Below are 16,308 nucleotides of genomic sequence, written 5' to 3'. Positions count from 1 at the left end.
GTAGACGAGGCGAGAGGCGAGAGGCTCGGGAGCGCGCATGCAGGTCTCAGTCACGTCACTGGATTTCGCGGTAAATCCGACCCAGAGCCTTCACATAGAAATAGGAATACTTGCTTTCAGAGGTAATAGCGAAACCCGCCAAGTGGATCATTTTAATGTGAGATTACAACCCCTTCACACACAGGCAATAAAAAAAGGATTCATTTTAGTAGAAAAACTACACATAGCCCCTTTAACACACTGTTTCAAATGTCATTTTTATTTATTATTCATTTTATGTATTTTGGTCATGTTTATTACTTAGAAAAAGTTTTTGGGCCCTCTGGTCACGTGCAGGTTCCTCGTTCTCACACTTCTCCTCAGTAGTTGGGGAGCACACGTTGGGGAGCACACATGACCTAGAATGCTTTTGTGTTGATGAACAGTATATATTGCACTTTTGAGATAGTTTTTTTTACAATGTAAGAACATGTAATTTAACATGGTGTATTTTTTCTTTTCTGCATAAAATCTGTGATGGTTTTATGTTATGATGTGTTAGAAAAAAAAAACCCCAAAAAACGAAAACACACAAGAGGTGATGAAAACGTTTATTTTGTACAATGGTTACAAACTGTTTGATTTGGCCTGTTATGGCATGTTAAATCCCTTATATGTCCTGTTAACTCTGTGACTGTATATATGAAATGAGGACAGTTCTTTTTCTAAGGGGGGAAGGGGGGATTTATTTTTGTATGATTATTTTGTGTTTATGTAATTTGGGTAATTTGGTTACTGTTCACGTGTGATGTAACTGACGCTATTATAAGGATGGGGAATTGGTGCGTGGACACGTGTAGTTGTCTGCAGAAGCATGAGCAGTAGAGAGTGTGTTAACAAGAGCGACGTGTGTGAAGCTAACTGTAATGAGTGGTGTTAACCGCATGAGCTCTGACAAATAAAAGTCAATAAAGCTTCACACAGCATCTCCACGTATTATCTGGAACCCGTCTACGAGAGACTGTAGCTTCCCCTCTGTCCCACAGCCACTCTTACATAAGCACATCCATGTCATTCTGCAGGAAATAATAACCGGTACATTTCTCACGGCTAGATGATATCTCTGGGAAAAATATCAGGAGCAAAGTGATTCGATTTTCTGATATGAATGTAGATGGCACACAAACAGCAAACCGATTCTGTGCTGATTATAGTGTTCATATTCTCATAAGAGAAGTTTCAAGATACTCATATGACACCTAATTTTAATGAGTATAAACTAATCAAAAATTAAACATGCCCACGTGTATAATGCAAAACTATCAAGATGCATATATCCAAAATATACAAAACCATACAGTCTGCTGGTTTGTTCAGCTGGAAGGTTAATGCAATAGGGTTAGAAACCAAACAGTATATATTTCTCCAACTGTAAATGATGTGTTACTGTATGTAACCAGAAATGTTTGCTTATCTGTCATTTTTGCTGCCAAACAGTTGCACCTGTTCAGAGATTTGGAAGAAAAACAAAATATTCATTTTTAATGCAGCAGTGAAAAACAAAATCATCTAAACATCTGATTACGCCGCAACACTTTGGCAGTTCTGAGATTTTAGTACACAGTGTTTTTAGTTGCATTTGTTTTGGTGTTTATTTATTTATTTATATATTGGTTGCACTTTATTTTACAGTATGCGTACTTACCTAAGAAAGTACTGGGTAACATAAGGTAACTACATGGGTTAAGGTTAGGTTCAGGGTTAGTACCTAGTTATTACCCAGTTTTTGTAATACTATTACCTTTCTTTTTCGTGATAACACTTGAGCAGCGGTGCCCAACACCAAACATATTTATGTACTCAGAAGCATAGTTATCTACCTGGGGTAAGATTTCTGAAGTTAATGGTTTATTAAAATAGAAAGTGGGTTGTGCTTGCATATGTTACATTTTATTAATGATGCTGTAATTTATTTGTTTCCCATGTATGCATGTTAATGTTATAAAGATACTATGTAATACATGCATGCATGTCATTTGCTAACTGCAACAAATAACACACACAGTAACGTATCAATCTACAGATTATCTACTAAATTCATTGAAATAATTTTTTTTTTTTTGTTAACTGAAATGTCATCCTATGTTTAAGCCCAATTTTTTCATTTATAATATAAATGAATACATGAAAAAAAAAAAAAAAAGAAAAGAAAAAAGCATGTAGACATTTTGCAGTTTGTTTGACAACATTCTGTTATATGTGTTTGGAAAAGACAGTGCTAGTAAAGGAAAACTTAGTTCTATTAATTTTGTTAAACAAAATAAAAATAATAATAATAATGGGGGAAGAGAATATGACTATAGTAGACTACAGAATACTCACCCCATCAACTGAAAGATGAGCTGGACTAACTTTGGGTTAATATTTATTTTGTGGGTATATACCACACCTATCCAAGGACGGATAGGAGGCTTATACTGATACCCAAAAGGATGCAAAAATTAAAACCAGTAATTTTACATATAACAATATCATTGTGCATTTATAAATGACAGACATCTAGAAGTGGCCATAAATGATGTAAAATGTAGCTGGACTGTTGAAGTTAAGCTTTCCTGACCCTTTTTTTTTTTTGTCTTTTATCAGTTGATGATAATAAAAGACTTTTGCTAATTTTGGCCTAAAAGGTGCATGCATTATACAGTATTCATTATTTACAACATTTGTACAGGTGACCAAACGTTTAACCAGCCGTGACCACACGTGAAAAACTCTTTTCAAACACTTAAAATTTTTACATTTGATCTGTAGAATGCACAAATAATAAAATGCTAGGACATATTTGTTCATATTTGATAGATTGCTTTTACCTCATATAGGCCTGACAGCCATGCATTTGGAAAAAAGTTTCTCTAAATCTCTTTAGTGCTTTCTCTCTAGGGGCCTGAAAGAACATGTAGGCATGCAGTACTCATATGTTCTGCCTTTTGCCCAAACAATTCTGGATGAATAATCTTACAGATGCAGGTTTCCGCTCTCTGCCCCTTCTGCTTGTGTGTGTGTGTTTTTAGATTTTTACTTTTTTTTTGCTACAACTTTTGCTTTATGCACAAGATATACTTTCTAGAAAAAAGATGTAAACATAGACAAACCAACAATTCACATATTACATGAGTGCACAAAAATCGTAAACTTTAAAACAAAATAATAAATAAATAAATAAATAAATAAATAGTAAAAATTGCACATAACATAGACTGGAAAAACAACAACAACAACAACAACACAATGCAACTTAATGTTTTCAGTGGGTTCCCGTTTCCAAGAAAGGGTCTTGCTGGAATCTGTAACATAAAATAAGGCCAGCCTTTATATATAGGCCTGTATATGTATTTTTTAAAGATAGAGATAGGAAAACCAGTAAACTACATTGAATAGACCAAATGCAGTAGGAAAGAAAATGCGGGCGTAAGAGTCTATCTTAGCGACACGGATGTGCAAACGGCCGTGCCGCCAGGCTCCTGAGCGACAGTCCTCAAAGCAGCAGAAGAAGCTGGTGCAGTCCTTCCCATCCAGACACTCATAACCGTATTCCTCATCCCGCTCCTGCATGTGGGTGGCGTTGTTCATCTGGATGGCAGTGGCTGAGCGCGGGCGGATGTCCACGGTGGGGGCCTGCTTTTTTGAAGAAAACACAATCAGCAAGGCTCACATCTCACACACGGGACGTCTCCACCAGCTGTTAGGGTCTGCGTTTAAAGGTCTGGCAGTACGTGCTTTGCCCCTCATTTTGCGGGTGGAACGTATTAAACGATGTGTAACTGCAAATTTGGCTGTAAAAATAATTAACTACTTGAATGAATACTAAATTAATATTATGGCTGTTCAATGTACATTTATCTGTCTTTTTTTTATAATGTTGTTCAATGATTATATTACACTAGAGTGGTTCCCAAACTTTTTAGAGGGGTGTATCCCCTGAGGCATTTAACATCCTTCTGCGTTCCCTCTCTTGTCCACTCTTGTCGCCTTTTCCATTAATGGACAATATTTGCCCCTTCAATTGATTTTCAGGAGCTTTTTTTCTTTAACTGAAGGCAAAGTTTTTCTAACCCTAATTAATGTGTCATGTCAAATTCTGAATATTTCATTAATTGAATTATTAATATAATAAATAAAGCAATACATTTAAGTAAATCATTCATTTCAATCAAATGAAATTGGTATCAAAGCCATCCAATTTTCCGTCATTTATGAGACAATGCTTCCCCGCCATTGACAGACACTTCCAGCTTTCCGTGTTTTCACTGTTATACTGTAGGGGCCGCTATTATGCATCTTCTGAAAGATTACTGAATCTCCAGATCAAAACACATGCAAAGAAGACGCAGAAACAAGCGATATCATATGTAATCATATGCATAATGTAAAATAACATGATCACTAACATTAAACAGCATATCAATCAAACCTGCCTAATGTTACTGAATGAAATGTTGACTCAGCTGGCAACTTTTTTTCCGAAACGCTGGCGGGGGAAGAGTTAAATATAAAACTAAAACCACCAGTAGGTGGCAGCAAGCCACTGTCTTAATGAGTGAGTCATCGAGTCGTTCATTCATTTAGTAACAAAGCAAATGGCTGTATTTAAGAATGAGTCATTAGCTACGTTTCCATCAAAAGCTGCAAATTTAACTTAAGCGCAAAATTGTAATATCGCATAAAACAATTGCAAATAAAGCACCGTTTTATTATGAGGATCATGGAATTTATTTGGTAAATTTGTTTCCATCGTAGTTTATGCGCATGTTTTCTTGTCAGATGAAAAATTCATCCGACTCAAACAAGCACATACATTTTTTAGAATCTTGGGTTTTCCATCCAGACGTTTTTGATGCAATATCCCAAAATGCGCATTGGAATGGGTGGATGGAAACATAACTATTAAAATTATGACTTAGAACTATTATTTTGTGGAAAAATAGAATAAACAATATTGAAAATAATGTTAAATATGTATGTCACTTAACATGACCTTTTTGTTTGTTGAACTGTTGTATAAAATCAGTCTCTTTTGCGCATAATCGTGTGGTTATTCAGAAAAAAATTGCATTATTGCTTGAATAATATATGATCAACATTAAAAACAAGAACTCACACAAGGTATGTTTCTGTATCAAAGAGAGTTTGAGTCTTGAATCGATCTCTATGCACTCTCTGTTTCTATATTTGTTCTTTATGCAAGTGCTAAAATCACACTTTTTTTTCTCTCGAGAACGGCAGTAATATAGAGCATTTTTTTAAGGCAGCATCCTCTGCATGCAATCTATCATACCTGTATATTGCTTGTGTGGATGCACTCAGTTTTGACCGCAAAAGATGATGTAATTTGATTGGACTTTTACGGCACTACCCTTTTCCCGTTTAAACAAGATGCAGCATTTTGCCTGTTAGAAATACATGCTTGGTTTTAATGTTATTTTAAGGTGGTGTAGAATTAAATGAATGGCAAAACTCAGCATTTTGTTCGCGTACCCCCTCTGTCACCTCGCGTACCCCTGTTTGGGAACCACTGCACTAGTATATGTGTTCTGCAAACATAATAAAACATAAGTGCACCAATTATTTGGCAAAAATATCATCAGAATGATGCAGGATAAAAAGATAAATGTTACTAAAGCAAAGACTATACATGGCTTAAAAAAGGGCACTGTGTGTCAAAATGCAGAAGAACAGCTAAATAATTAATTATCAATATCCATTCAATCTTGTATCTTGGCCAGCAACAGTACTGAAATATATGTTTAAATATACACTTGAAGTACACAAATGTTACAAGACCTGATTGTCAATATTTCCCAACAAAGCCAAGAGAGACAGGCTCATTGGGACATATCCACATCTCTGGACTCACAATCATTTTGCCCAGCATTGGAAGGGTGCTTCAAATCCCTTTGAAAAACGAAGCACAACCAGCTGTTCATGCTGGCTTCTCCGAGAGTACATTGTGTAGCTTTTAGGACAGAGCCACCTGAGGCTGTGTTAAAACGGGGTCATGTGAATCGCTTCTCAAAGGGTTTCACCGAAGCGTGTGGAAAGCAACGAGCACAAAGAGTCTGCCAAGCGAATAGAAACAAATACAGTGGAATTGGCAGCTTTAACCGGATGAAATACGACAACCTACCAAAGATGAAGTGCATGTCTGCCTGTCCTGGTGTGTGTGTGTGTGTGTGTGAGAGAGAGATTACTTCAAAGTGCTTTTCTTTTAACTGTGGTTCTCAACTGGTTGGCTATGACACAAAAATAGGTTGTAAGTCTGATAGGGTCCCAAAAAAAAAAAGCATAACAATACACAATCAGAATTTAGCTCCACCCCTAAACAAAACCATACCTACCTGAAGTAAGCCTGAAGACTTTGTTTCGATTTTTTAGGTGTGTTTGATTAGAATTGGAGCTACACTCTTTGCCCACCCTGCTGTTAAGCAACGGTTGCGCGGAAAGCCCTTTTATGGAGATGGTTTGGTTTTATGCAAATTACTAACCTTGGGTTTGTGGTCAGTCATTTAGAATAGCCTACTACAAATTCATTAACAATAGAATAAGGTTAAAATCAAATTCTTGTGTGTATGCACTAGGGGTTGCTCAGACTAGTCAAGTCAACGTGTCGATTTTGATTCTCTGCCATGAAACTTCAAGCTTGACGTCGTTTGACGTTGACTAGTCGCTGATCATGTTATTTTGACACTAACAACATGGACACCTTGCAGAAGAAATCCAGACTGTTCTGACTTAGTGCGCTATATCTTTTCTAACAGATCAGACTTAAGATTTTCATATAAATTACGATCAAATCTGACTGATTGTACAAAAACACTGCCTGTAATACTAATGCTCTCCTATAGAGGGGGCCACAGGATAATAGATCTTTAAACGCTCAGTTACCATTAGTTAAAATGACAAATAAAAGCATACTCTGAGAGCGCTTCACTAGTTATATTTGCTTATACCATCTGAATACTTGATATTGAAATCAAGCACCTAAAAGTTGATTTCCAATTTTTTTATTCCGTTCAACCCCTAGTATGCACACGTTGTGAATCTGGTCCTGTGTGTAAAAAGTTTGTACTTTCTGCTTAATTATTACTGAATCAGACCCAGTGTTTGTTGTCCACTGTAAAATCTAGGTCCTGAAGAAAAACTAGTTGAGAACCACTGGTTTAGTCTGGTTACACATTGATATCATTTAATTTTCTCCAAATTCTGGCAAACTTTCTTCTAATACTAAGTGGAAGTTACAAATATCAGTCTGTGCCCCATGCACATTGACTTTTAAAAGATTACTGTGGCTAAATCTGCCAAAGCCATCAAGCTTATGCTCTTTAATTGGGATTAAGGTGATCAGCGTGGTTGTCTATTTCAAGCTGTTAAGGCTCTGCTGACTGTTTCTGTCAGGTTTAAAGCCTCATATACAAGCACACAGAGAGGGAGGAAGGCGGCCTATTTTTAATTAAATGAAAGATGCAAATATTTCAGCCATTGCTGTTCTATTTAAGTAAACTAAGAGTCCCACTGCCTTTCACAGCACAGGAGGTTCAGTTCTAAACTTACTAGATGTTAGTGCAGTGAATCTAAATACCTGACACAAGAGCAGTGTGGTTGCGCAGAATGCAGAAACATGCATGATTAGTGAAGTTTACATGAGCAATATACCTTTGAGGAAAAGAGCCGCAGGAGCTTTTGTCCACACAGGAAACAAACAACAAAAAAAATTAGAAATTGACAAGAAGAAAACATACACGAACAAACCACCACCAACAACAACAACAACAACAACAACAACAACATAAAAATAGACATACAATATAATATAAAGAAGGCTCTGAAATATAAATAGACACAGAGGAAGGAAGGGGTGCAAGGCAGTATATCTTAACAGGTTCACTGCATGTTGTTAAAATACAGAATAAAAATGCTTGTTTTTAAGGAGAACACATCTGCAAAGTGCAAGGATTAATTTAAAATACTATCAAAGATACAATTAAATGCAGTATATTTGACATGGTTTTGAACATGGCCCATCCGATTAGATTTTACAGCTTGGAAACAGACATTTCTTATAAACGTAAAGTACAAATCAGCAAACATTAATCACCAAACAACAAAAGAAGAACATAATCATCTGAGGAGGAGACTGATACTCTTCCACTCCGCGTAGATCAAAACGCTTCTTCAGCAAAACTTCTTGTCATTTTATTTGATGAGTTTTTCTTCAGAGTGTGCCTTTGACTGGTAACCAATCTGTCGAACGTGGTTTGAAAATCTGCCCAAAATCAAATAAGACATTTCTGGCACCCCTTTAATCATCTGAAAGTGGAACGACCCCATTTACTGAGATCAGCACTGCTCAAGCTAGAGAAATGAGCACCATGCTGAGATGAAAATCTAAGACTGCTCTTCAAACCTGCTGCCAAAATGATTCAGATCAAGGACATCACTGCTCAGTGACACTGTGAGAGAGTTGGTCCACGCTGGCAAAGCTGACCACATCTGGAGCAAGTTTCTAGCGTGCACACTATAGCTATGTTCCAAGACCTAGTGAGCTTTCTCACTGTGTATCCCCTGCATGTCAGAACCTTATTAGTGACTGATTTGAAATGCTCTTCATGGACAGCAACTAATGATCACTTAGATGCATCACAAATAGCTTTCGTCACACACAGTACACAAGAGACTCATCTAGCACTCAAAGTTGATTCCTACAGAGTTAACAATAAAGCCTTAACAAGTTGTGAAACTAACAACACAAAACTGTAATAAGCACTGTAATAAGAAAGATCACATACATAGATTACAATACATACAGACTACAATATTACATGCCGAATACAATACATAGCACACATAACAGTCTTTTTTTACTAGTTTTTCAATTTGATCAATTCTGAGCAAACTACAGAATATACTCTTCCAGTCAAAAGGTTTGGACACAATTATTTTAACATTTCTATTTTTGACATTTGAGTCCTCAAGAATATAACCATCCACTATCAGGCCAAACCGTTCGAGTTGCTTAACCGTTCCATTCCATGCCGATCCGGTCCAGCCGGTTAGTTTATATAATGCACCTTGTTGTTGAAAAAGAAGGATACTAGGCCTATTTAATAATTTATTTGAATTGTAAAAAATGTTGTACTAAAAATAAATGAATGTCAATGGTAATTCTGATGTAATGGGTTATACAGAGACTGTTTTACAATTCACTGCATTACAAGATTTGTAAGTCCAAATTGTATAGTCCTAGAGATGTAAATTATGCATAATGTAAATAAAAGCAAACCAAAAACCGTGCTCAGACTTTGTCATTGTGCAGTGCTGAACCAAGCTCAAGTGGAAATATAACTATAACCTTAGCGTTCTTAGACCTGTTTGGCCCAACAGTGGAAAAGAGACTTTTACAATCAATATTCCCAACCAACTAAAGGTATATAATGCGATTCTATTTAAATAGTACTGAAGGAATTCACATGCTTGCTGGATACTTTCTGGCTGAACTGTAAAACTAGTTATAAGCATTTACGTACCTTAACCTTACACAGTCTAGGCAGCTCACTAACTTGTGGAAGAGTGCTATTATTTGGAGAACTCAATCCTTGACCCTAAAATACTAACAATTGCAGTTATCAAATAGGTTGATAAAAAATACTTACAACACTGGTAGTAAATACACTTTAGAATATTGTTGTATTGTAGGTGATAATGTGAATTGCTTTAGGAAGTGTACTCACAGGATTTTTCTTCTTCTTGTCTTTTTTTGCGCTGGGCTTGCGGTTGCTCACAAAGTAGTGGAGCATTCCGTACTCAATTAGAGCGGCGAAAACAAAGATGAAGCACACAGATACGAAGAGGTCCATAGCTGTGACGTACGACACTTTGGGTAAGGACTTCCGAGCAATGGTACTCAAAGTGGTCATGGTAAGCACAGTTGTGATTCCTGGGGAACAAAGTAAATAACACTGAAATAAGAGCATGGACATTTCAACATTTGTTGCATATGGCCTACTGAGGTTACATCTGTGGTATTTATCTTTCACACGGCTAGTCCACGCTTGTGGTTTGGATTTTAATTCCTACTGGGAAACAATTCAACCACTCATTTAAGAGACAACGTTTTTTTTTTTTTAAATGTTGTTCTGAAAATATAAAATAATAAGATAAGGTGAATGTATAAATACTGCATGTTTACTATTAATTAACTATTAAATTAAATTCATTTTAAATGTTAATGAGTGTAACCAATTAACTAAATTGGTCAGAACCCACAAGATATTAATATGGATTCTTCATATAGCTCCTTTTTGAAGAGATTTTGGGGTAAATTAGAGCGTTCTGGGGAATTAAATATTATGTATTATTAATTACAAATGTATTATAAACTACACTCAGAGAAGATACAGGGTCTTCAGAAAGCATTCAGACCCCTTTATTTTTTTCAGATTGTATGTTGGAAGCCCTTAAGAAAAAAAAAAAAATGCTTTATTAATTCTACACAATCTAAACTACAATGTGCAAATGACTGACTTTACTATAAAGTTTGATCCCCACTGAAAGATGTGAAAACAAGATGTAGAGGGGTTTTAGAAAGCAGCCTACTTACAGTAACATGAATCATTAATGTGATTTTAAATTGTATTTTTGAAACCATTGACATCACTTGAGCAGTTTAAGTAAACATGCTAGATCCTTGCTCATTCAAGGATGCACTTTTATAGCACAATTGAAGGAAAAACAAATGACATACAGTGCCTGCAAATCTCCAAGCCTTTTAAGAGATAACAAGGCCAATAGCGATACAGACTTAAAAGTCAATGCTCATCTGAAGCTAAATCCAATGGCTCAAAAGGAGGATTTGTCAAAGCCTCCAACACCACAGATATATCTCAAAACAGAATGCTTACCAGGCAGAAAATTCTCAACTGTCTCGCCCACGCATACAACAGGATATCATGGAATGTCTTCCCAAACATAGACCAGTAAAGGACACACACTCAGCCGCAATAGCTGCCTCATAAAACTTAAGTGTAGCTGCAGATGCACCTGCTCCTGTAGAAAAGCCAGCAATGAACCTACAGGCCAGTGAAATACAAAGTTCTGTCATAAAACTCTAGATGGCGCAGGCTAATAAGTCCTGACTCAACCTGCTCGTAATCACATCATTACATAATCTATAGGGTACAGCTGATTGGTTCCCGCTGTATCAGTAGCCAATGAGCTTGTGTGCTCAACCTACAAATACATGAGTAGCATTTGCCTTAGAGGTGCAGTGCGCTTTCAGAAACCCTCCACCTTCCCCAGCTCCACCTGTATAGATCTGCTACGGGTAATTCATGAATGCTATATTTTACAGCAGCAGCATGAATTACTTGCTCACAGCAGCGTGTCGTGTATGTATTGGCAGCAGCGATAAAAGCAGCAGCAGCATAGCAGATCTATTCCGCCAAGACCAAACAACATTGTCATATCCATTACCATATCCATTAAACACTCCGAGAGTCATGACAGAACTTGATCTAGGGCCAGTGGTGCTGGAGGAGTCAGAGAAAACCAAAGGGATCTCTGAGACTCTGAATGTCTGCCAAATCAGGCCCACATGAATGAAGCCTCCACTTCCCGGGCCTCAGCTCATGTCTCGACAGCAGGTCTGCCCCCCTCATTCAGACTTCCTGGAATGTGAACTGCCCTAAGAGAAAAAGGAACTTGCCTTGCGACCAAAGCAGAATGCACAGACTGACACCCTGTGTTGAGCCAAGCAGAGGCAAAAAGACTGAACACATGGAGGAGACAATCATACCTGCATCGTGCAAGAAACCAGGATCATTCCTAGAAATGTCTTTTGCTGCCTCGGCAGTAACACACTCGTCTGGCTGTTTAAACTCAAACCCATCCTTAGCCAATGACAGAGAACTAAGTACAGATGCCGAACCACCAATTCCTGCGATTGTACTAAAATTAGCTAAATGCCAAGGTAATTTAGAACCATGGCAGAAGGAAGTGGAGTGAAGTCAGCTACGGGAGAGCGAGTTTAGGAGCCGAGCGGTAAGAAAATGGGTCAACTCTCTGATAACTAACTGTTTCCTCTCTCAGTAACAGACAGGGAGAGAGAATGTAAGCTGACTGCTTATTTGGTATGGGGAAAGATAGACAAGCCTGACTCAAAAATGATAATAATACTGAAACGCTGATTTTGTTGTGCTATGCCCATTTTTCTTTGCGTCTGTAAATGAAGTAAATGAAATTTCTCTCGTTGGCCCTGACTTCTACTTCCCACATCTTCAGTCTTGCTAAACATGTACAACCCGGGGCCTCAACGGGGCAAGAGCCATGTCCATTTATTTTGTAAACATCTGGGGAGCCAAGGCCAGGCCAACAAAAAGAACACCACAAAACTGGTAAGCCCTAAAGCAAACCATAGAAACTTCCTGTGTGTCTGAACGCTGTCTTCTGAAACTAAACACACTGAGCATGAAATTCAGAGGACGCAAATCCAGAATATGATGCAGACCTTCTATCTTTTTCGTAACCAGAAAATACTGGCAAAAGTTAGTTTCCTTTTGAGGAGGAGACACCTCCTCTATGGCTCTTTTTTTTCCTTTACAAAATGTAGTCAAGTCACATTTATTTATATAGCACTTTATAGAATGCAGATTTCTTTCAAAGCAGCTTTACAGTGATAAACAGTAAAATAATGATTCAATGAAGCAAACAGAATTCAATTCTGCTGTAAAGTAGCTCTAAAAAGACAATAGTAGACAGTCATTATTCATTTGAAATCAGTTCAGTGTTGATTCAGTTTGGTTCAAAAACTGTAAAGTTCATCAATTAAGTTCAATTACTCAATCAAGCAGCTTTGGAGAAAACAGTGTCATCATCAGCTCAATTCAAGTTCTCAACCCAATAGTGTCAGTGCATTCAAGTCAATAATATTACCGAATATTAAGTTTCCCCAACTAAGCAAGCCAAAAAGCCATGCCACCAAATCATTTGAGAGAGGTGACCGTGAGGTGTCAACCTGTGGAGTCACCATGTCAGGGGGAGATAACCTCCTAGGACAAGTTCAGATAGAGAGAGCGGTCTGTGTCTCTGACCAGGACTGACCATCAAGGAGCCTTTGCTGCCAGGCCTCAGGTTAACACGTTGGCGGGGATACATACACACTGGCACACGAGTCCAGGGGGTCCAATCTCTCTGAAAGATCGCCTAAGCTGCAGCATCTCTGTTCTGCCTCTCCACGGGTCGCTGCAGAGAACTGGAGCAGAAATTACTCGAAGGAGGTGCAGGCTCTCAAGCTCTGCGTGGGATGAGATACCGAAAAGTTGCTGACTGCTGCTTCGCAGCCTGGAACTTATTGAAGACACCAGAAACAGTCTCGTCAAAAAGCATTGCAAGCCTCTGAACCCTGACATAAATCCTCACATACAAACATAACCGAACCAGAGCTTAAATCTTTATCGGGAGAGAGTGAGAGTAAAAGAGAGAACTCAACTGGATGGCTCTCCATAGCTACAGTGGTTAGCTGATCTCCCTTTTTCCATGAAATGAAAGAGAACTGAGAATGAAGCATTACTGTCATCCTAAAACTTTAGTAGTGCGGGATTTAGACAAGCTGCTAAGTATCAAATGAACATGTTGAAAACCAAAGCATTTAACACACTTTCACGTGTCCTTGCTCGAGATCTTCCAATACGGCATTGTGTTATCCCTGAGGAGATTACCAAGGAGAATAATCCAATTGAAGTGGATCGCTAAACACAATGAATCCTTATAGAACAACCAACACAAGCAGATAAATGGTCTTCCTGAAGAGAAATCTGAGCTGTAGAAAGCAGATATTAAAAGATCAGTGTTGATATTTTTTGCACATAGTATAAGTTTACATCATTTTTTTTTGCATGCAAACCTAGTACAATAAATCGTATCAAGACTACCCTAGATTGTAGATTGTTTGGAAATACACTTTGAGGCTTTCAGCAAACTTTATGTGATCAGAAATATTGTTTCAATGTGCTGATCTGGATTTATTGTGCACGGTTATTCTGCTGTGTAATAAAGAGGCCAACAATAGAGCATTATTGTCAGGGTTGGTTGCAGTAAGGCGAGGAGTGTTGAGGATCTTTTCCAATGGTACGTTTATTCAAAGAAAACAAACACAAAACAAACTAGATCCATGAAGCATAGGAGCAATGGAGCACAGGAGTACTGGTAACCAAACCATAAACCAACAACAAGAACGGACAACAAACAGCTCAAATGATAGGTGAAACAGTGAGCAGGTAAGGGAAATCAATCAACAAATGAGAAACAAATATGAGATAAGATGGCGCTTTTGAGTAAACTGGCGTCTTTTGCTGTTTGTGATCTGTTTTATTCATATTTATCTTTGTTTGGGCAGTGTATGAGCACTAAACAAAGTCTTTGGTGGTTGTGTCTAGCTGGCATTCAGGCGGACAAAATTAATATGATCCCCAGTCATTGCATGCACATCTGCGGATATGTGTGGCCTTCCAGAATGTTTTTGTCACAGAAGGAAATACAACAGTAGAAGCGGCAAGAGAGGAGGTGTGTGTTGGTAAAACAGAGAAGAGCGTACTGCATCTCCAGTAGTCTGACAGGGCATTTGGTCTCTGAGGTGGATCTCTATGAGCCTCTTTGGCATCTCCTTAAACGCACCATCGTAATGTAAGGTACTCTTACTGGTTTTGGTTGTTCCAGCCCCTAGGGAAGTGAATTCTGTTTACAAAGTAATACGACTGCATTTTAGTCGTATTTAGTCGACAAGAGGTGGGTCAACCCTGATATTCTTCGTCCTCTGGAGCATGTGCTGTTTTAATTCAAACGAAAAGAGGTTTCTACATGCGCTAGCATAAAGATGGTTCTATTAAATATTAAATGGTTCTATTAAATTACCTCACAAGATCTAGATGTTCTATTTTTAAAATGAAGACATGACATGGGGATGGCAATGGCATTTGCAAGCATTTAAAGTAGACTTGAGTAGGTCAACACATACAGATCTCCCAATTATAACAAGGATTGTATTTTGTAAATGTTCAGATTTTTTTTATCTTCTGTGATTCCTTGTTGTGATAGTCTTTTAATATTAGGAGTTCTGTTGGCGCAAGTTTTTTTAATCTTTGGTGGATTCTTTCAACCGAGCTCAATCTGTAGTGGTTTCTATGCTCAAGCAGGGTCAGGCACTGGATCTGGTTTCGTTTTAGGGTGTCCGGGTGTGTGAGTTTGCTATAGAAAATATTTGATTCTCAGATCATTTTCCCATTATGTTTAATGTTTTTTCTCTCTTCCTACTTCAGGCAGGCCGCCGTGCTAGTTCTATAAATGCTCTGTCTGCCTTTAATTTTCAGAGGTTTATAATTCCTGTATGCAGTTTCAGAGTATTCTCCATGTAGGGTAGCTGACTTTAACTGGTTGCAATGATATCTTGCTTACACAAATGGAGACAAGTAGAGAGGAAATTGAAAAAAAGATAGACTCCAGGTTTCATATGAGATACTTAGAGATGGTATGGTTTTGTCTCAACAGTTTGTTAAAGTGGTCAAGGCAGTGTTTTTGGACTTAATTTGTCAGAATTACCATAGTCCTAAAGTATTATTTTGCATAATAAATAGAGTCCTGAATCCTGAGGTCCAGTTTCACAGACAGGGTTTAGACTAAGCCAGGATTAGGACTAAGTTAAATTAGGACATTCAAGTAGCTTTTATAAATGTACCTTAGAAAAAAAAAAACATTACTGGTGTGCATCTTGAGACAAAACAATGGCACTGACATATGTTAAGATATGAAACATGAGACAGCTGAAACATGCATTTTAGTCCCGGACTAGCTTTAGCCTTGTCTGTGAAACTGTACTAATTTTGCGTTTACAAACAGTCCAAAACGCAGCTGCTAGACTTTTGACTGATACTTATTACCCTTTCTTGCTCTCTTTGCACTGGCTGCCAGTCTGTTTTAGAACGGTTTTAATTGGACTGGCACCTTCTTATCTTTCTGACCTTTTGAGTTTAAACTCACCTGCTCTGCTAGATGTATAAGAGCTTTGGACCAGAAACTCTTACTGAGATTGTTTGAGTCAATAGGTGGGAATCAAGAGGATTGCACTAAAGTGGTTCTCGTCTTATTTAAATAACAGAACTTTTGTCGTGAAAATAGGGAGCTCTATTTCCTGGGGTTCATCAAGGTTATTTTCTCTTTATATGTTTCTGTTGCAATCTGTCAAAAACAAAATGTGGCATATTGTTTTATGCAGAAGACACTCAG

The 16,308-nt window shown here is 37.8% G+C and overlaps 1 protein-coding gene across 3 annotated transcripts in view; it reads right to left on the bottom strand.

The window, feature by feature from the left end:
• Positions 1 to 3,051: 3,051 nt before the first annotated feature.
• The window catches only part of gabrg2 (gamma-aminobutyric acid type A receptor subunit gamma2), a 110,030-nt gene continuing 96,773 nt past the window's right edge, over positions 3,052 to 16,308 (bottom strand). The window contains exons 8-10 of one of the 3 annotated variants that reach the window (XM_082141341.1): positions 9,765 to 9,970; positions 7,690 to 7,713; positions 3,052 to 3,657 (exon numbers count right to left, since the gene is read on the bottom strand). In XM_082141341.1, coding sequence (XP_081997467.1) covers positions 3,376 to 3,657; positions 7,690 to 7,713; positions 9,765 to 9,970 — 512 coding nt within the window. In that variant the 3' untranslated portion in view covers positions 3,052 to 3,375. The remainder of the gene's footprint in view (positions 3,658 to 7,689; positions 7,714 to 9,764; positions 9,971 to 16,308) is intronic. The other 2 variants (XM_082141342.1, XM_082141343.1) reach the window with 2 other exon arrangements.

This window comes from Leuciscus leuciscus, assembly GCF_965113295.1.
Source record: "Leuciscus leuciscus genome assembly, chromosome: 16".
Taxonomy (NCBI): Eukaryota; Metazoa; Chordata; class Actinopteri; order Cypriniformes; family Leuciscidae; genus Leuciscus; species Leuciscus leuciscus.
The sequence above is the reverse complement of the archived record's forward strand: the minus strand, read 5'-3'. Positions and strand labels throughout refer to the sequence as shown.